Source organism: Toxorhynchites rutilus, chromosome 2, assembly GCF_029784135.1.
Source record: "Toxorhynchites rutilus septentrionalis strain SRP chromosome 2, ASM2978413v1, whole genome shotgun sequence".
NCBI classification, from domain to species: Eukaryota; Metazoa; Arthropoda; class Insecta; order Diptera; family Culicidae; genus Toxorhynchites; species Toxorhynchites rutilus.
The window spans coordinates 205,687,752-205,710,081 of NC_073745.1; the positions used below are offsets into that span (position 1 = coordinate 205,687,752).

The window sequence follows — 22,330 nt, forward strand, 5'->3', positions numbered from 1 at the left end:
TAGGGAATGCAGAATTTTAACTTGAACGAAATAACGGTTTCGAATGAAATGGAGAAGACGGGATACAGAATAGGGCTGTTGACCTCCGAATCAACAGTGTACGGTCACCTTAAGTAGTGGCTAGCTCAAAGTGAAACTCAACCTCAGGATCGGCTCTTCACCAAAAACGAAATGGGCTCACGATGCAATACTGAATGAAAGTTGAACCACTTTTTTATGAATCGTATTCCGCAGTGGCGTAATTCAGGTCAATCACGGAGAGCAACTACGAATTGTACAGTCTACCCAAGCTCAAGCTCGTATTCCGCAGTGGCGTAGTGTACGGGGGGCAAGAAGCCGGTCCATATATATTTTTTCGAAAAAAAATCTTTCAAGATTTTGAATGAATTATTTAGTGCGAAATTGAACTATGTAAAACTCAATATAAATGAATCTTTTATGTTTTTATGTTTTTTTTTTTTGGATTCTCCTTTCCCCTCTCTAAAGAGGGGGGAGGAGGTTGCTGAACAACTTGAGAACTAATCAAACAAATGGAATCAAACTTTGCATATAGAGGTTTTAGGGATCGATATACGTTTCTATGGTAGTTCGACACTCCTCCCCCCACACCTCCACTCATTCTCCCCACAAACATCTGCATAGTTCGAGAACTAATCAAGCACATCTTTCAACCAAACATGACAATTGAAAATTTTCGGAAAACTCTGTAGGAAGATGAGAAAATTCGAAAAATTCAATTCGCATGTGTTCTACAATTACATATTGACAAGCGTTGTTAGTCCATTTGATGTTTGCGGTAAGGAAATTGATCGTCGTTCGAAAGAGGAAATGGATTTTAATGCGATAAAATGCACTCCTATGTCATCTTCTATCTATATAAATAAAAATGGATCGCTGAATGTGCTGATAAGTGCAAAACTCGAGAAAGGAATTGTTCGACTTAGGGCTGTCTTTTATTCTTCTCAAGCAATTGCTCCCAGGGCATTCATTCCATTTCCATACATTCTAGTTTCCTTCATTCGTATAGTTTATATGTTTACATATGTTCCTGTTAGACATAGTCCTACGTCAAAATATTGTGCAGGTATCAACAAGTATCATATCCGATGTTGTAAATGAGCATTGTCAATATTGCGCGCGCTTATTCGTAGGCTTCGAGGCAGCAGATTTCTCCGAAGGAACGTAGAAAGGCCAAACTAGAACAAGATTTATGAATCGGAAAGAAAGAACATAGAAAAGAATCGAAGAATCTCTTCCACGTTGTGTGTAGAATAACGAAGGGATGGGAACAATAAAAATGTAATTGCTGCTCCACGGCCTTAGCGGTGTAAGACCGCTAGACGAAATAGCAATTAATATGTTCCAGGAATCGCCATAGAGAAATATGTGATGGTTCGGCAGGATGCCAGAATCGGCCGCTTATCGGGCCGGGTAGATTATCGGTAGAAGGATGTGGAAAGGGAATATGTAGATTCACACACGCTTTAGGAGGTAGTTTTCTTAGGTTTATAGTCTCGTATATATAAGTCGGGAATTTACTGAATAAAGCACTTGCATTTGTGGTGTCCCGTTGGACACTTGCATTTTCGAGAGCAACGTCTACGCTACTCTTTCCGAAAACTCCATAAGGGAATCTTGCAATTGAAAGGCTTAGCAGGATACGTACGATAAGTAGTCCTCAAGTCTACGATCGACGTGTCCAGTCTGGAGTACATTTCTCCCTTTCTCTCTTTTCTTGTTAGTCAGCAAGATTCTCGCTTCCGTTCCCCTTCGCCCTTTCGATTTGGAACCCACTGATGTTGACAATTTACTTGTAGCATGTATCAAGTCGAATCGATGGAATTGCGGCTTAACTCCAAGCTGTTTTACGATTAGTTCTCCCTCAGTAGTGAATCGACTGAAAACTCGAAAATTGGGTATTGTACTGGAGGAAGTTGCACCATTCTTCATGATACGACCGTCATGCTTGAAATCAAAATAAGATGTCTTTGATGTTTGAATAGAAATGTGAAATGTTTATTCCATGTCTAAAGAAGACAACACTTACAGTAGAACCCCGATTAGCCGTGAAATAGCCTGGCAAGGTCACCACATATAACAAATATCGCCAATAACACAATTAAGGATTAAAAATAAGATGCAAACACGAAAAAAGATATTTCAGCATGAAAACTATGTTTCATCAATACAGGAGTCATTAAATTATCAACCTATAAAGTCGTGTACTCCAGTGGCCAGATAATGTGAGAGCAATGGCAAAAAACAGAACATAAGCCTACCACTCACTGACAAATTCCAGGAAGGCCTATAGATTTACTATGGAACTCGCTGTCGTGAATAATCAGCACCGCGGTGTGGGAAATAAAGCTGACATAAAATAATATACAGCTATATATGACAGCTTTAATAAATAATTCCTTCAGTTTGCACTGAAATTAACCCATTTCTTGTACACTCTAAATAACAGTGTCGGAAAACGCAGTTTCTTAAACGTAAGATTTACCGGAAGGAGAGATGTTCGAAGAGAACGATGATTGCCGAAGGCCGAGCCGAAGAGAAGAGAATGATTCTCTTTACTCCGATGTGAGAACAGAGAGTTCAGATTTTGACGGACTTTCCCCATAGATGTTAAAAATATTGAAAATGATGAACGACAAGGGTTTCAGAGAGCTCCATTTATGTTTAGAAAGGAATTTTATTGGGTACGAAGATAAACGAAATAAAATCCCGTGCAATAAAAGGAAAACACAATAACATTGAAGATTGTCTTCAAGTACCAGCTTCTACGATATACGGTCACATTTCGAATATTTACGAGTTGCCGTAAATCTGGCATCACCTCAGGAAAACGAGAGCCCTGAGCAGTGTTGTAAACGGTCGACATTTCTCTCAACCATCACATACTGCCCTTGCTATAGAGTTACGGCACAATATGTATTGCGAATGTAACCAAGAATGCATTGCTCGGTTCTAACAGTCACATCAGAAATAAACGCACAGCCGCAAACACGACTATCAATTGAACGTTTATATGTTTTCTCTCGTGCTCCCTTAGCCGAGTGGTTAGCGTCATAACTAACATGCCGGGTGTTCGGGTTCGATTCCCGTTCTGGTCGGGGGAATTTTTCGTCAAAGAAATTTCCTCCGACTTGCACTGTGATCACGCGTATTCTAGAGCTTGCCACTCAGAATGCATTCAAGGCGTGTTATTTGGCATAGAAATCTCAACTAAGTACTAATAAAAATGACGCAAGTAATACTACGTTGAGACGGCGAAGTTCCTCTAGGAACGTTAGTGCCATTGAAGAAGAAGAAGATGTTTTCTCTTTCTGTCGACCGTACCCAGAAGAGCGATGAAAATATGCTATTTCCAATCTACCATTCGTGCTCATAACCATCCCTCAATTCCGGCTAATATGACTGTAGTTTTAATGTCATTTGACATTAAAACTGCAGTGGTGTGCATTCTTTTTCTCCCTTTATTCTGCATTCAAGCGTAGCTGCACATATACATCCACCTGCTCACTCACACATCCATACACGATGGATGGTATTCAGACGGATTGCTATATCAAACCAACCGTCGAACTCTCCCCTATCAAGTGCGAATGTGTTGAATGAACGTTTTCAGCGGTAGCGTTCCCCGTGAACACTGTTGTTTAATTACGGGGCGATGGATATCTAATGTATAGGACGAAAAAAAGCCGAAATGTCATATGACATTTTTAGTTCGACGGTTGTTTGACTGTTCATTTTATGATGTTCATTAATGACACAGCACATACGTCTCCATGAACAGTCATACGATGGTGACCATTAGCAACACTGGCCCTGAGAGATAATTAAGCGCGAGAGAATTTGATTCTCGAGGTTGGATGATGCATTGCATCGAGTTGAGAATCCATTCTGTGTACGATTTTTGGTGTGGAAAGTACCTTTCAGGTCGAAGCAACCTAAATTTGAAGATGGCGTCCAAATTGCGGGACCCTGGTCACGACACGCGGTTCATCCGCTCGCGGATAATCGGGGTTCTACTGTAAATAGAATAAGTCAATAAATTGGAAAAAAGGCATTTGATTTTTCAAAGGTCGATTTTCTGGTATTGATTTGATGAATGAATCGATCCCCACGTCGTTTAGGAAATCGATCTGAAGAATTGATTGGTCTGATGAACGATTATGTCGGCCATGAGGACGAAGAGACGAAGAGAATTATTTGGGAAATTTTTGGTATGCCACTAAATAACACAGGTACACAGGTACCCTACTTGAACGCAGTCATGGACTGTAATTATGCTGAAATTGAAGAAGCGGCAGTGACTAATAATTAATAAATAAAAAGACGGATTGCACACTCCAATATTCCAGTGACCTTCAGCTGTTGAATAGACGTTGAAGAATATTCGGATCCGAGTTACTCATCCACCTTGCAGACACACAGTACTGAAACAATCTGTTATTTGGTAGCTTCATATCCTTTCTAAAAACCTGTTCATATGAATTGCTGTTTTAAGATTTCTTTCAATATAACAACATGACTATTGTAATAAACATCTATCATTGAAGATACATTTGACGAATGTTACGACCCATCCACAGACTAAAATGAACATTTATTTTTCGCAATAGGAATAAAAAACACAACAATAATCAGTCAGTATTCGTCATCAGCCGACTCATCTCCAACCGTATCGGTAGCAACTTCCTCATAATCTCTCTCCAAAGCTGCCAGATCCTCTCGGGCTTCGCTGAACTCACCCTCTTCCATGCCTTCCCCAACATACCAATGAACGAAGGCTCGCTTCTTGTACATCAAATCAAACTTTTGGTTCAGTCTCTCCCACGCACCAGAGATTGCTGTTGAGTTGGACAGCATACAAACGGCTCTCTTTGGTTTAGCCAAGTCGCCTTCTGGCAAAACGAATGGTGCCTGTTGGTTGATCCCGATCTTGAACCCAGTCGGGCACCAGTCCACGAATGTTATATGTCTTTTAGCCTTGATAGCCGAAACTGCACTGTTGATGTCCTTCGGAACAACGTCACCTCTGTAGAGTAGACAACACGCCATGTACTTACCAGTGCGTGGATCACATTTTACCATCGTGTTCTCCTGACTGAACGCGGCATGCGTAATTTCCGATACCGATGAGTTTTCGTGTTGTGCTTTCGAAGCTGACAGAAGTGGTGCATACGATACCAGTGGAAAATGAACCCTCGGATAGGGTACCAAATTCGTTTGGAATTCATTCAGATCCACGTTCATAGTTCCCTTGAAACGTAACGAAGCTGTTACGGAAGATACTACCTGAGCGACTAAGGTGTTGAGATGCACATAATCGGGCCTGCCGATTTGAAGATTTTTCGTGCAAATTTCGTAAGTGGCTTCATTGTCGATCATGAAACAGCAATCGGATGAATCCATGGTTGTGTGTGTGGTCAAGACGCAATTGTAAGGTTCTACGACAGCCGTTGAAATTCGTGGAGCGGGATAGACGGAAAATTCAAGCTTGCACTTCTTGCCGTAATCCATAGCAATTTGCTGCATCAGCAGGGACGTGAACCCTGAACCGGTTCCTCCACCAAACGACCGAAAAATTAGAAATCCCTGCAATCCTTCACACTGTTCTGACAGCTTTCGGATGGAATTCGAAACCTGTTCAATGATTTGGCGACCAACGGTATAGTGACCCCTAGCGTAATTATTTGCGGCATCTTCTTTCCCGGTGATCATATGCAGAGGGTGGTACAAACTCCGATACGGTCCGGCTTTGATTTCATTGATGACGGAATCTTCTAAGTCGATGAAAATGTTTCGGGGCACAACACGCCCCGAGCGAGTGTCGTGGAAAAATGTCGTCATATTTTCGTCAACCTTCTGGGCAGGACCTAATGTCCCATCAGCCAGAACTCCGTGCTCCAGTGAGAAGAGCGGCCAACAAGAGTTCCCAATTTGGCATCCTGCTTGGCCAACATGAATTGAGATTACTTCACGCTGGAAATAGAGACGGAGTGATGAGGATAAGCCATTTTGTGAGTTAGGCTTTCAATGGCTTACCATATTTTTGAGTTTCTCGTCTTTTTAATTGGGATTTACTCCAACGGAACAGTAATACAAGATGAAGAGCAATTCAATTGGAAGACAAAAGGACAGATAACAGATGTTTCACAAACATATACTCGTGTTCTCGTGTTGGCCGCCTAGCGATGGGATGAGGATTTTTCTATTGTGATCGTTGTTACCAACCTTAGAGACATACAACAATTTATTCGTCAAGATTCGTTTAAACCAAACGAAAGGTGGACTATTCTATCCCATTTCTTTTCATAAACTCTCATAAACCTAAGGATCAATCAATAAAACCAATCGTTGATTTTCCAACATTTGAAGTTTAACTTAGATCGCCCATCAAACCTTAATCAATTAATTGTTGAAGTTGAAGCAAACACATGGCTTTATTTCGAATTTCCCTATCAATTCAGTAGTATCTGTGATGTAACGGCCATTACACCGTTGAAGGCAGCGTCAACTATTTAGAAACAAGAGCTTTCGGAAATATGAAATGTTATCTAGATAAGAAATACTAAGCCGAAAAGTGATTTGTCAAAATCCGCGATGCTTTTGGAAAACTCGTGAAGCCCCAAATACCTGAAAGAAGTGTACCGTGTCATCAGACTCCTGCTTATTTTTGGTTCGTTTTCAGCCTGGTCAATATAAAAGTTTTATGTTTTTGTAGTGCCGAGTGTTTTTTTTGTACTTTTTACATTTTTTCTTGGACACATCCTCAACTTGAGAAGTAGCCGAGATTACGAAGCTAAACCATGGTAGGTATATCGGATGCTGCAAGTATGGCGCCATCGTATGGCGCTGCATCTTTGTTTTAGACAGGTTAGATTGTTTTCGTACCGACAGATTAGTAACAGCAATCAAGTGATGTGGGTAATATTTGAGAACCAATGACACTTGAAAAATGCCTTTCCATGTTTTGAGATGTTTCTATATTTTGTCTGTCCCAAACATCAGTTTTATCAATAGTTCTAGGTATTATACCTGATTTAATTTGAAGAACATGCGTTTATGTATTCTTATTACTGAAGAATCACTCTTTTTTTGAGTTTCCAGAGTTATTGTTTGTGTTTTAGCCAGGCGCAAAACATAAAAACACAAAATAAGGATATTTCATTGCTATAGCACCAGATATAAATTTATTATTTCTTTATAAAATGAACATGAATATCGCATGAGCTGAACCAAATTTTATAATACATAGGCCCTCTTTTGTTGCTTTTGTCTGAAAGATGAGAAAATTTAGTACAGGATATAGTTGTGAAACATCACTAATGTGTCACTAATTTAAATAACATTTTGGATTTGAAAAACTTAAAAGATAGTGGTTTTGTACGCGTTATTATCAATTTTGACCCAAAATACATATACACTTGATTGTTTCTATCAACCAAATTAAAACTCTCAAACAATTCTTAGTGAGAATTCACTTAAAATCTTCAAAAATCACGAATTGTACTCCACTATACTTATTATAGTCAATTAAATTTACCTTTAACGTTGAATTACTACATTTTTTCTTGAAATAAATCATATTTGAAGTTTTTTTTTCAAACTATATATAATCAAGTCTGTATATAATCGACCTGTACCTGCTGTATGCGTATATTTTTCATACGATCAATCCCCTCATTAATCTCAATTGATCTTTGATTCGTGAAACAGCACTCTCATAAACTTGCGATAGTATCCTGGGATTCCTATGAAACCATGCAATTCATTTTCTTTAGAGGACAAAGGCCAATCTCGGATAATTATTTTTTTCAGGATTCGGTTTCCCACCCAATGTTGCTAATGGTCACCATCGTATGACTGTTCATGGAGACGTATGTGCTGTGTCATTAATGAACATCATAAAATGAACAGTCAAACAACCGTCGAACTAAAAATGTCATATGACATTTCGGCTTTTTTTCGTCCTATAGACTAGATATCCATCGCCCCGTAATTAAACAACAGTGTTCACGGGGAACGCTCACCGCTGAAAACGTTCATTCAACACATTCGCACTTGATAGGGGAGAAGGAAGGAAGGTATTGAATTAGAGAGACTTTAAACTCTGAGAGTTCATTCGTCTCTTTTGATAGGGTAGAGTTCGACGGTTGCTTTGATATAGCAATCCGTCTGAATACCATCCATCGTGTATGGATGTGTGAGTGAGCAGGTGGATGTATATGTGCAGCTACGCTTGAATGCAAAATAAAGGGAGAAAAAGAATGCACACCACTTCAGTTTTAATGTCAAATGACATTAAAACTACAGTCATATTAGCCGGAATTGAGGGATGGTTATGAGCACGAATGGTAGAATGGAAATAGCATATTTTCATCGCTCTTCTGGGTACGGTCAACAGAAAGAGAAAACATATAAACGTTTATTTGATAGTGGTGTTTGCGGCTGTGCGTTTATTTCTGATGTGACTGTTAGAATGCAATGCATTCTTGGTTACATTCGCAATACACATTGAGCCGTAACTCTTGAGCAAGGGCAGTATGTGATGGTTGAGAGAAATGTCGACCGTTTACAACACTGTTCCCACCATCCGGAGTGAAAATGTGGCCTAAGATGGTAACTTCCTTTTGTAGGAACTCGCTCTTATCCAATTGTACTTTCAGATAACGTTTTTGCAGAGTCTTACATTTTTTGAAGGGTTTATCAAAGTATTCTGTGCGGCTTGCGGTGTATATTATGATATCATCCATATATACCAAACAGCTTTTTTTTTATTAATTCGTTTATTTTTACAGGTTCAGTTACATAAGTTTTAAGGAGCCGAATTCTTAACTATATTTTTATGACTATATATAAACAATTTCCTAATTCTATAATTAGTTAGGTGGAAAACCGATTACTCGCGGTTGACTCGAGTTTAGAAGGGTGACCATGGTTTGAGACTAACCTTAGAGATAATCGAGTGAAGCCACCGGCCAAATTCATCTTCGTTCCACTTGTGTTGCCAGTTAGCGGTGGTCTTTTTGCGGACTAAAGAATAAAATTCATTAAAGGCGATTTGACGCTGATAAATATCGCCTTCAATTGCACCTACCTTTGCTAATGAGTCAGCCCTCTCATTATCCGGAATTGATCAATGTGAAGGGACCCAGACAAAGGTAATGACATAACAGCGTCTGGATAAAGCACTAAAAATTTCTCGTATTCTCTCAAGGAAGTACGGTGAGTGCTTTTCCGGCCTCACTGAACAGATAGCTTCGACAGAGATAAGACTATCTGTCACAATGTAATAGTGTTAAACAGGTCGTGAGGCGACGCTGTCCAGCGCCCAGTATATCGCTGCCAATTCAGCAATATATACTGAGCAAGGATACTGAAGACTGTGTGAGGTGCTAAAAATGCTTTGAACACTCCAAATCCTGTGAACTCTTTCATAGAGGATCCATCAGTAAAGTACATATTATCGCAATTGATACGCCCATACTTTGCATTGAAGATCGTAGAAACGATCCCCGATAGAAGATAATCTGGAATTTCATGGATTTTCTCCTTCATGAACAGATCAAAATGTACAGAGGAATTGATGTAGTCAGGAAAACAAACACGGTTAGGGATATACGAAGAAAGATCAACCTGCATGGAGATGAATTCATGATATGGACTCATGAATCCAGAGTGAAAATTTAGCTCGATCAGTTGCTCAAAATTTCCGTTCATAACCTTACACCGGATGAGGAACCGAAGAGATAAAAAATTGAAGCGATCTTTTAGTGGGAGTACGCCTGCCAAATCCTCGAGACTCATAGTATGCGTTGAGGGCATACATCCCAACGCAATACAGAGACAAAGATACTGAATTTGCTCGAGTTTAATGAGGTGTGTTTTGGCAGCTGATTGAAAACAGAAACTGCCATACTCCATCACTGAGAGAATAGTTGTTTCATGCAACATTATAAGATCTTCTAGATGGACTCCCCACCAGGTGTCAGTAATTGTTCGGAGAATGTTTATTCTTTGTTGACATTTTTTACTCAGATACCTAATATGGGCCCCAAGTACATTTGGAGTCGAACCAGACCCCAAGACACTTGAATGATATAGCCTGAGTGATCGGTTTACCCAAAAGTTTAAGCTTTGGTTTTGCAGGTCTATGCTTCCTAGTAAAAACCACTATCTCTGTTTTCTCCGTGGAAAATCCGATCCCTAGCCCAATGGCCCAGGTTGAAAAATTGTTCAATGTGTCAGATTCGTTTGATCCTACGACAGACACCACTCCATCATTTGTAAGTTGTCTTAGGCTGCAATTTTGTGTAAGGCAATTGTCGATATCGCTTACATAGATGTTGTACAAAAGAGAGCTTAAACATGAGCCCTGAGGGAGGCCCATGTAAGAGAACCGACTTACTGTCGAATCTCCGTGAGAAAAGAAACATCTCACAAAGCAAGTTATATAACATATTATTCAATAGAGGCGGCTGACCCCGAGAGTGTAACTTGTCTGACAAAATCTCTATTGAAACAGAATCAAAGGCCCCCTTTATGTCCAAGAATACTGAAGCCATTTGTTTTTTTTTCGGCGTGAGCCAATTGAATTTCTGAAGAAAGCAACGCAAGACAATCATTCATCCCCTTGCCCCTGCGGAACCCATATTGTGTATCTGTGAGTAGGCCCATCGATCAAGGTGAAACAAAATAATTTTCTCGAACAATTCTCGTATACAAGACAGCATTGCTATTGGGCGGTACGAATTGAAGCCGGTCGCAGGCTTCCCGGGTTTTTGAATAGCTATAAATCGTACTTGTCTCCAATCATCTGGAACAATATTATGCTCCAGAAACCGATTGAATAAATTCAACAAGTGATGTTTCGCCACATCAGGGAGGTTTTTCAGAAAGTTGAACCTAATTCTATCCGATCCCAGAGCAGAATTGTTACATTTGTTTGTTTATTCATTACTATCAACCGGCCTGAACATGAGTGCCCTAATGATACCTAATAAATTAATAACTTAAAATACTTAATCTACTTAAAAGTATGCCTAACTGGAAAGAGCGGTCAAGAATGCCTTTCTTAAACTGGCGCGAGATAAGTGAAAGTCATAAGATAAGTAACAGCAGTTAAATACACGAGACATACTCGATACGGGTTCGTTGTAACCGTAGTTTGTGCGAGAGTGAGGAAGGCAGAGAAATGTATGTGAACGCAGGTTACGAGGGCGTATATTAAAATCGATCGACTGAAGAAGATCAGCACAATCGATTTTCGAGGACATTAGATCGGATATCAAAGTTGTCTTCGCTACACCTATCAACAAATCGCTCAACAAATCGAGTCCGATCAATTTACAACGATCCTCATAGCTGGGTAAGTTCGAAGGATCGCTCCAGTGCAAGTTGTGTAGGGCGAAACGGACGAATTACCGCTGAATCACCTCAATTCGCTGGACGCTATTTTGGTAGTAGGGAGACTATGCACGCATATTCAAGATGAGAGCGCACTAAAGCACAATAAAGAGCTTTGATACAATGTGGGTCTTTGAATTGCTTTGTGATGCGAAAAATGAAACCTAACATCCTAGATGCCTTGGTGGTGATGTATGAGATATGGTCGCTGAACGTTAGCTTTGAGTCTAAGACGATACCAAGATCCTTGATAGTTACAACACGTTTCAAAGAGATATTGCGTATTTTATACGAAAATGATACAGGCGATCGTTTCCGCGTCAACGATATGACTGAACACTTTGCTGGATTTAAAACCATTCTATTGGTTTCGAACCAATCAGAGAAAATATCGAGTTGTTGCTGTAGGAATATCGCATCATCGACACTATTCACAGTGTAGAACAATTTAAAATCGTCCGCATATGCAAGTTTGGGACACTTTAGACAAAGATTAATATCATTGAGGTAAAGCAGGAATATATAAGGACCGAGATGCCTTCCTTGAGGTACACCCGATGTCACCCGAAAAGGAGATGAAACGGTATCGCCGATTTTCACTGACATCACACGATCAGTCAGATATGAGTGTATCCAGTTCAAAAGAAAACTATGGAAACCTAGACGCTGGAGTATGGCGACAACGATATCGTGATTGATTTTGTCGAACGCGGCCGAAAAATTTGTATAAACAGCATCGATCTGGTTACGAGCAAGGATGGAAAACAAGGGAGCATGATGTGATTTACGATTAATCGCAAACTGCACATCGTGCACGACCATGATCGCAATCTGTGCAAACTGCGACTAACTATTAATCCTCACCCATCATAACCAAATGATTTTCTCTTGGTAACTCTGAGTTGACCAAAGCATTGCTAGACTGAAACTAGTTCGAATAATTGAGTTACTCTCCGTCCTCGTTTTGTTTACAACTACTAACAAGAATTTGCTCCATGGGAATGAGTGTCTCTATGGCGTACGCTTTACGATTCTCGCTCTCTCGTCCGGGCGTTCAATTTTCTTTTCCGAGTGCGTTTACTTCGATGAAACTGGGTGAAATAAAAAAATGCGCTACAGCAGATAGGACGACTTTCATGTTTAATGTTTCACAGAGGATTTCTCAGATGGTGTTTAAATTAATCTACAAGAGACTACAAACAATAATCCCCCTCAAATAACTAATTTTATGAGTTAATGTAAATGCGTTATTGGCCAAGGCTATTACGACATCGAACACGTGGTCTTGCGAGATATATTTTTCCGCCAGCCCAAATACAGACCTCTTTTTTCGGGCCCGAGTAAACTGGGGGCTAGAAAAGACCTTGATTACCTTGAATTAATCAAAAAACATAAATTAGCGCAAATATGTCAACATGTGTTTTTTTTGTGTAAGCACGTAAATATTTCATAAATTTTTTTTTTTTACTATTGATTCATTCAAAAAAAAGCTTTATTTTTAAATGTTTTCTTATCCTGAGACTGGCTCACCATATTGCACTGCTACTAAAACCGTAGGCTAACTTCAAGGATATTTTTTATTCATTTTCGGCGAATAATCAATAGAGTGCCGTGTTATGAAACATCAAAATAATGGCAAAAACGCATATTACGATCATAAGGTGTTGGACAGGTTATTCCAGACGACATTGGAATATATTCCATCTGATCATCTTTAGAAAGGTTAATGACCTTCAAAGGATAAATTTATCTTGGGCACATTGAATTGATGTTCATGACTTCCAGTCGGATGTTTATCAGCTCTGATAATAATTGTGTGGTCCTCACAAAGCATATATTCCAATGCCGTCAGTTCACTGAAATTCTTCGCATACCGTTTGATGATAAGGTAGGATGTTGATAATCATTTGCTGCGATACCTATTGTTCCAACAGTATTCATTCGACAAAATGAAGACTGAATACCTGAAATTAACCAGATTTAACCATGCAAATCTGCGGTCAAAGCAGTATGTACACTTGAGAGATGCAACAAGTTTGAAGGGATATAAAAAAACATTAGTCGTTCGATAAATCTACTGCCAGATATGTCGGAAGTCCACGATATATGAATAAAATACGTCCATACTAATTCATTACATTTATTCGCAACGAAGAACGTAACCACACAGAATTGAATTAATCAAATATGTGATCCGTTTAATCTACAAAATAAAAAAGGGTCTGAAATTCAATCGAATTCGAAAGGTGTTTCGTGAAGTCACTAATTGAATTACTATTGGAAAAATTATTTCGAGAGAACTGTGAATGTTTAGAATTATTGGTATCCAAAAAACGATTTTGGGCGGGATGAGATTCGCCCAAATCTGCTGGTAATAAAATTAATCAATTGCATCCATTACCCGTCTGCTGTTCATCGGGCGGGAGACGACAGCAAAATAAAATCGATACGAGACTGAGTCAGCCACTCACTGCGGACAATGCAATAGAGAATTAAAAATCCCTCGACGAGTGTCGTAAGATTTCAGTTGATCGTCTCTTGTTACACTTTCCGATCAAGGACTCATCATCCGCTCTATGGAATGTAGAGATGTGCCATCCGCTCATGAGCTGTTCATTCGAATCGCTTCATCGTAGTGAGCGGATTCGGATCGGCTCGCAATCAAAACAACGCAGCTCATCAGCTCATTACGGAGCTGGAGAGCTGATGAGCTGTTGAGCTGTTGGGCTGATGAGCTGCTGAGCTGTTGAGCTGATGAGCTGCTGAGCTGATGAGCTGCATAGCTGTGGAGCGCAAAAGCAGCAGAGAGTGTGAATTTTGAGACGCGGAAGAATTTTTCGTCTCCCGCGCTTCATGATATGACGTCAGTTTGTTTTCGTGTGTCCCTCTTCGTTTTTTAGCTTTAGCAGAGATACCAGAGAGGAAAAAGGTTTTTGTTTTGAAGATATTCAATCTTCCATTAAATTTTTACATCGGCCAAACAAAATAATCAAAATTATTATACGCTTGTAAATGGAATTACTATATTATATTGTTATTAAAACATGAATTTTAAAACAAATAAATTTATTTCCGCGTGCTGAATCAAAACAATTCAGAAAACTTCCCGCCATAAATGCTGGTGATTGATAATGGTCCTTTTGTTACCTTTGTCATGGCGAAGAATTGTTTCTCGTTGCGCCTATTAATGGATTTATTTTTATATCCTTGGATGCAAAAAAAAATATCTCGGTAGTTTTATCAAAAAGCGTTGTCCCATCCAATATTTCTGAAGGCATTTTATTTGGCTACTGCTGGTTCTTCTGTTGTTTAAGTTCAGCATATCCTAAGCATCTTCTATGTTGGATTTCAGCATTCAATATTTGTTGTATATTATATTATCAGAATCCATATTAAATTTAGTTTGTGTACAATTACAAATTAAATTCGTTTATTTTTTTGATTTCCGTCTATTAAGAAAATGAACACTATAAAATGTCCCATGGTAGTTATGCAGTTGTGTGAACAGCCGCAAAATTCAATTGAGCTGAAGAGCTGTTCCGAATGAGCAGCTCACTTGTATGAACTGGACGGCTCTGAGCCGCTCACCATGATGAGCTGATTTGCCCATCTCTAATGGAATGGGATTAACCGTTTGTGGCTTGCACTCACGATAAAACTTGAGTACACTGAGAGAAATAATTAGTAAATATAACGAATTTTTTGGTAAATACTACCAATCTATAGTCATTTTCGACCGTACTAATAAACACATATGTCAAGCAGAACCATGATTCGGAAGCCCAATATCGGCTACATTTTCTCGCCGAAAATGCACGTATCAGAATTATATCCTTATTATACCTCCGTATTGCCTTATGGGAACAATGAAAATGGTTAATACGCGCTTTTCTCACCAGTTTTCAGATATGACAATATCCAAGCTTACTAATGTTATCGAGTAAAATATACTAATCTCTGGTAGGGATGCGGGTTTGTTGACAATATGTACAAAACATTTGTACATTCTACTAATTTTGTATTACCAAATGTATTTAGTAGTTTTCGACCGAGGATTTTTCTAAGGGTAGTAGAAGTAATGCTTCGAGAGTGCAAGCAGTGGGGATTCCGCTTTCATATTGCTTTTTTGAGATCTTGGTAGCTCACCGTTCCAAGTATTCTCTGTGTGTACATATGAAGAATAAAAGAGCATCGCTTGCTGGGGGTGATTTAAAAATATCCGACTAGAGGGATATACTTATTCATTGATCGTTGGATGTGATTTTTTACCATCTCTGGTTACGAGACTGCAGAGAGCGGGCGATGAACGATGTGTACAGCACCAGATTTGTAGAAGTAGACCTTCTGGGCACGAAACCGTGTTGTTGGTCGGAGATGTAACTACTGCAGGCGTGTGAGATGAAATCCAAAACTATTATCTCAAATAGTTTGGAGATAGAACAAAGGCAAGCGATACCTCTATAATTTTTGACGTCCTTCAGTGACATTCGATTTGTTATCCAATTGAGCGAGGAGATGTGCGAATCTATTACAGTTGAGTCGTTTATGCGATCTGGAGGTATGTTCTTCTTCTTCTTCAATGGCATTAACGTTCCTAGAGGAACTTCGCCGTCTCAACGTAGTATTACTTGCGTCATTTTTATTAGTACTTAGTTGAGATTTCTATGCCTTGAATGCCTTCTGAGTGGCAAGCTCTAGAATACGCGTGATCACAGTGCAAGTCGGAGGAAATTTCTTTGACGAAAAATTCCCCCGACCAGAACGGGAATCGAACCCGAACACCCGGCATGTTAGTTATGACGCTAACCATTCGGCCAAGGGAGCACCAATCTGGAGGTATGTATGCAATGCCAATATAAGTGGTGTGGCTATAGAACGACACGGCAACCCAAATTTGCTCAACAGTACAGCCGTCAGAAGGAAGCAACTCTCGTGATATGAATTTCGAATTTATGGCCAGTAAAACTCCGCCACCAGTGGTCTTCGTACTATTTTCAACTATTTTTTTTTTATTTCGATATACTGTGTACGGGGAACCGAACAATTGTTGCGACAACGTATTACTATTGAGCCACGTTTCGGTGAAAGCATAGACATCATATGATGCATCAGAACATGCTAGATAATATTCGTTGATCGAAGTGTTCATTCCGCCAACATTTTGGAAGTATATAATTATGTCATGAAAAGAGAGCAAGAGAGAATTTTACCATTGAAAACTCGGAATCAAGATCGCACCTATCTTGTGAAATATCTCGAACAATTTTTGTACGGGAACGGAATCGGGACAAACCGGCAAAATTCAAAATCCATCGATGTGAAGGACGATGCGAGGACGCCATCAAGGTGGTGAGGAAGCGGGTTCGTCGAAAAATGAACCGCTCGATTCAGAAGACCGCAGCTGACTTGGATATGTCGATCGGAACTGCCCATACCATCATGACGAAGGACCTGGGATACAAGCGGTATAAGAAGCGCAAGGTTCACCAAACTAATACTTTAGCGGCACGCAGGTCAGGAGTTCGTGTTTTCTGATGAGAAACTATTCGTCTTGCACCAGCCGTACAATGTCCAAAATGATCGGCTTTGGGCGCCGACGTTGGCCAGCATCCCCCCGTCCCACATAAACATCCCGCGGCTCCAGAGCGCCGCGTCGGTGATGGTTTGGGGAGGCGTGGGAAGCTCCCACTGGTGTTTATCGAGAAAAACGTGAAAATCAAATCAAGTTGTGGCCTGGCACTTCGGGACCTCCAAGGGAAGGATCATTATGTCTTTCAATAAAACGGCGCACCGGCCCATACGGCGAATATCGTCCAAGCGTGGTGTCGGGAGAATTTGACTGATTTTCTTGATAATTCTTTTTGCCCTCCTAGCTCCCAGACCTTATGTGCTCCCGTGGCGGAGTGGTTAGCGTCCCACACTATCGTACCGGGGGTTCGGGAGCGTTTCCTGTTCTGGTCGAGGGATTTTTCATCAAAGAAAATTCTTCCGGCTTGCATGTGGTCTCGCGTATTCTAGAGCTTACCACTCCAGAGTACATTCGAGGCGTGTTATTCGGCATAGAAATCTCAAGTATAATAAAAATGATACAAGTAATGATACGTTGAGAAGGCAAAAGTTTCACTTGAACGTTAGTGCCATCCAAGAAGAAGCTCCCAGACCTTAATTTCCTGGACTTCTATGTAGCAGAGCGAGCATAAAGTGAGCACTATGGATCAGTTTAAGAAGCTCGTTCTTAAATCTGGGACGAGATGCCGATGGACTAGGTGCGTGCCGCGTGCGATTCTTTTGAGAAACGTCTCAAGCTCGTCAAACAGTCATACATACAAAGCGGCGGATGGGGTGGTGATTCTTCCAGCTAATATGTTTTGAAGTCCCTCAATGAAAATTGACGCAGAAACAAATATTTTTTTTTTAACACATTTTTAAAGTGTATTCGAACTTATTGAACACCCTTTATGGGTTTCCATGTAGAATCGCATGTAGTTCCAATTTTTTATGTTACTTTTTGAAATTGGTCATATGATAATGAAAGTTGTGATTTCAGGTAGTTTCCATCATATGTACCAAGTATCAAAAAATCGGAGAAGTTTGGGTCTGCAGCCGGCGGGCTGTGGCGTGAAATTTCTCTGTTTCAAAACAATCACTATATAAATAACTAGCTGACCCGGTTCAAGTTCATGGGTCCAATCGCAGAACTGTTCTATGATTGATCTTCGAATCGACCCCGTTGAATTTACCTTTTGCTATAAAATTCCTAGTATTTCTAACAATTCTCGTTCAAGATTTTTCAACCACTTGCAAATAACATGTTTCTCCGTTACATGGAATAAATGGTTTTTACAGAAAATATGATAGAATAAAGACAACCCTAAAGCGGACAATTTTTTCCCCTCAGGAAGGAGGAGTGTTGAACACCATTAGAAATGTTTCTTGCCCCCTAAAACCTCCACATGCCAAATTTGATTCAGTTTGCTTGATTAGTTCTTGAATTATTCAAAAATGTATGCAGTCCCCCTCTCAGAGAGAGGGGAGGAGTGTCTATTCACCATGGGAACGTTTCGTATCCCCTAAAACATTCGCATGATTCCATTTGCTTGATTATATTTCAAATTATGCAGAAATTTGTCTTTAATTTGTATGGCAGCTCCCCTTTAGAGAGGTGGAGTGTCTAACCACCGTAAAAACATTTATTGCACCCTAAAACCTACACATACCAAAATTGGTTTCATTTGCTTGATTAATTCTCGAGTAATGCAGAAATTTGTGTTTCATTTGAATGGCAGAGACCCCCCCCCCCCCTTTGAGAGGGGGTGGAGAGTGTTACCACCATATAAACATTTATTGCACCCTAAATCTTCACATGCCTAATTTGGTTTCATTTGCTTGATAAATTCTCGTGTAATGCAGAAATTTGTATTTCATTTGTATGGCAGCCCCCCCCCCCCTCTAAGAGAGGGGGGAGGAGTATTTAACCACCATAAAAACATTTATTGCACCCTAAAAACTCCACATGTCAAATTTGGTTTCATTTGTTTGATTAATTCTCGAGTAATGTAGAAGTTTGTGTTTAATTTGTATGGCAGCCCCCTCCCCACTCCCTCCATTAGAGAGGGGGGAGGGGTCTCAAAGTATCACGTCCCGAAAACCCCTATATACCAATTTTCATGTTGATCAGTTCAGTAGTTTCCGAGTCCATAAGATTCAGACAGACAGACAGACAGACAGAAATCCATTTCTATATATATATATAGATAGATAGATGACAATATTTTCCGTAAATGCTATAACTTAAATTAACGTTTCATTGCAGCGCGAGGTGCTCTCCATAAATATCGGCCAAGCAGGATGTCAAATCGGTAACGCATGCTGGCAGTTATTCACGCTCGAGCACGGCATCCAGGTGGACGGTACCGTTAGTGAGAAAGTTCTAATGGACGAAAATATGGAGGCGTTTTTTCATAAGACGGACTCCGCAAAGGTGGTTCCACGTAACATTTTCATCGACCTGGAAGAATCGGTCATTGCGGATGTTAAGAATGGACCGTACAAGTACCTGTACCATCCACTGTACATGATCATGGGTAAAGAAGACGCTGCCAATAACTACGCGAGAGGGCATTACACGGTGGGCAAACAAATTATCGAGCACGTGTGCAATTCAATCCAGAAGTTGGCTGAGCAATGTGATGGGCTGCAAGGATTTCTAGTGTTTCACTCGTTTGGTGGGGGCACGGGTTCAGGTTTTACATCGCTGTTGATGCAACGGCTAGCAACGGAATACGGCAAAAAATGTAAGCTGGAATTCGCTGTTTACCCGTCACCTAAAATTTCAACGGCTGTCGTAGAACCATACAACTGCGTCCTATCAACAAGTACGACCATGCAGAACTCTGATTGTTGTTTTGTTATGGACAATGAGGCTACCTACGATATTTGCACTAACAATCTCCAAATCGGAAGACCAGACTATGCCCACTTGAATGCCTTGGTGGCACAGGTCGTATCATCAGCTACCGCGTCGCTTCGCTTCAAGGGAACAATGAATGTCGACCTCAATGAATTTCAAACTAACTTAGTGCCATATCCAAGGGTTCATTACCCGTTGGTATCGTATGCCCCACTTCTATCCGCGTCGAAGGCATCCCATGAATTTTCATCAATTGGAGACATCACGAATGCTTGCTTCGAACCGAGCAATATGATGGTGAAATGCGATCCACGCCACGGCAAATATATGGCCTGCTGTATGTTGTACCGTGGGGACGTAGTTCCGAAGGATATCAACAGTGCTATTGCGGCGATCAAGAGCAAGCGTCACATCACATTTGTGGATTGGTGCCCGACGGGGTTCAAGATTGGTATTAATCAGCAAGCTCCATCGGTGCTGCCAGGGAGCGCCTTGGAAAGACCTAAGCGAGCTGTTTGTATGCTTTCCAATACGACCGCAATTTCGGATGCATGGGCTCGGGTTAATAAGCAGTTCGATTTGATGTACAAGAAGCGTGCTTTCGTTCACTGGTTTGTCGGAGAAGGTATGGAGGAGGGCGAGTTTAGCGAAGCAAGAGAAGATCTCGCGGTGCTGGAGAGGGATTACGAGGAAGTTGCTGGCGACACGCAGGATGCCGAGGATGTCGGTTCGGATTATGAATTTTAAAGGCGTTACTCTATGTTTTCATTATGAAAAATGTATATTTTCCATACACTGGAAGCTTTCTCTATGTTGCAATTTGTCGATACAGTAAAAGAGTGTACAGTGTTCAACGTTTCTAGTGTCAATGGATATAACATTGTGCTGTCAACAAGAATTCCTGGAAAATATAGAAGTTCGTCGTTGCAACTTATTTTTATAATCTGCCTTGTTATTGAGAAGTAATTTATCTAGAAAACAGTTGTCTATTCATAATAAAAACTGTGAGCTTATGCAAGTTATGTTGTGTACAAAGGCGATACGTTTATTGTTGTGTATATAGAGCCTACGCAATTTATATGCTGCCTTGTGTTTTATGGAACTGGATCTGATTCAATAATATAAAGGTGTGTATTACTGTAATATGTTCACTAATCTCTTGAGCTTGGGTTTTACTGACGAAGTGCTGCTGGCACTTGAGATATCACATTCGTGAGCACTATACTGGATTTCTCATAAATAACACTTAACTGACGATGTTGTTCGTGTTTTTGTACAGTGACACTTGAATAGTTTTTCGATTTTATATATTTGAAATTGAATACTTAGTCTTCAATGTAGTCTATGGTACTCGACACAAGATGAGCAATATAACGTAAAAAAATTGTTTTACGTGATGTTTTGGAAATTAATCTGGTTTTTTGAAGATAATACGAAAAAACAGGAAGTGGGTTATATTTGTGGTACAACCGCAAGGGTGACGTAGGACCATCGTTGATTTAGTGATCATTTATTTTTAGTTGCAACTGAATCAATTCTGAATGAATGAATAAATGAATATTTGGGGGACTTCGAAAACGAGAGCGTTACGTTGGAGGCAAAATATTCAGCAAAAGAAGCAATCACACAAAAGTTGTATAATACATAATACATTGCTTGTATTGTGATATGATTTGTATTCCATTTCCAATAGACAAAATCTCTGTTGCATCAAATCAGTCTACATAATTTTTGCGTTCGCTCATCCTTTCTCACAACACCCATTTCTCGTTTGAGAAATTGTTGAGAAAACATCGTTTGCCAGTGCGCGTAGAGCGGAGATTCCTTCTTAAGATTCATTCTTGATTCTCGCACTTGATTGAAAAATCACAAAACCAAATGTATTCAATCACATCAGTATTATATGGATAGAAAACATTAAAAGAAAATCTTTCGCTTAAATGTATTTCTCAATTCCAAGGGGAACTGGCAGATTATTTTTCAGCAACGATGACATCTTTCCGGAATCTTCTCGATGCTGGATGGCAACCAAACGAAAAGAGTTACGTGCGTGTATGTGTTTGTGTGGCGGCTGCTCCGATGGCTCAAGCGAAACCGTTTTTCGATGCTGATACTCTCTTGGTCACACTTTCAATGGCATCACTCTCTTCCTGATGGATTCCCTTCTGGCCTAAGATGCACAAACAGGCTCTTGGTGACACCGTTCATCAGCGCTTGCATGATGAACGAAGTTAGCTTCACCACAACAGCGACAACATGCTCCAATCGCTGTTAAATTGTAACTGAGTGGATTTCCGAGCGGCGCTCGTTTATATACCGATTGATGATTTCAATAGCCTGTTTTGAAAGCAATTTTAAGACTATTGAAACAAGTTTTTGGATCAAAAAGTAACAAGTATATAACGCGTAGACATTCTATCTTTCGAATGAAGTGTTTATCATACCATTTCGTTCAGTTGTTTAGGAGCTATTAACGCTCAAAATCTCGGTCTCCGGCGTAAC

At 40.1% G+C, this 22,330-nt stretch overlaps 2 protein-coding genes across 2 annotated transcripts; one reads left to right on the forward strand and one right to left on the reverse strand.

Moving 5' to 3' along the window:
• Positions 1-4,557: 4,557 nt before the first annotated feature.
• On the reverse strand, positions 4,558-6,249 carry LOC129767872 (tubulin alpha-8 chain-like). Its single transcript, XM_055769122.1, has 2 exons — positions 6,055-6,249; positions 4,558-5,991 (listed from the first exon to the last, which is right to left on the reverse strand). The coding sequence occupies exons 1-2, from the start codon at positions 6,055-6,057 to the stop codon at positions 4,654-4,656; spliced, it is 1,341 nt and encodes a 446-aa protein (XP_055625097.1). The 5' UTR covers positions 6,058-6,249; the 3' UTR covers positions 4,558-4,653.
• Positions 6,250-6,588: 339 nt separating this feature from the next.
• Positions 6,589-20,762, forward strand: LOC129767871 (tubulin alpha-8 chain-like). Its single transcript, XM_055769121.1, has 2 exons — positions 6,589-6,821; positions 19,232-20,762. Exons 1-2 carry the CDS (start codon positions 6,819-6,821, stop codon positions 20,573-20,575), a joined length of 1,347 nt encoding a protein of 448 aa, XP_055625096.1. The 5' UTR covers positions 6,589-6,818; the 3' UTR covers positions 20,576-20,762.
• Positions 20,763-22,330: the final 1,568 nt, after the last annotated feature.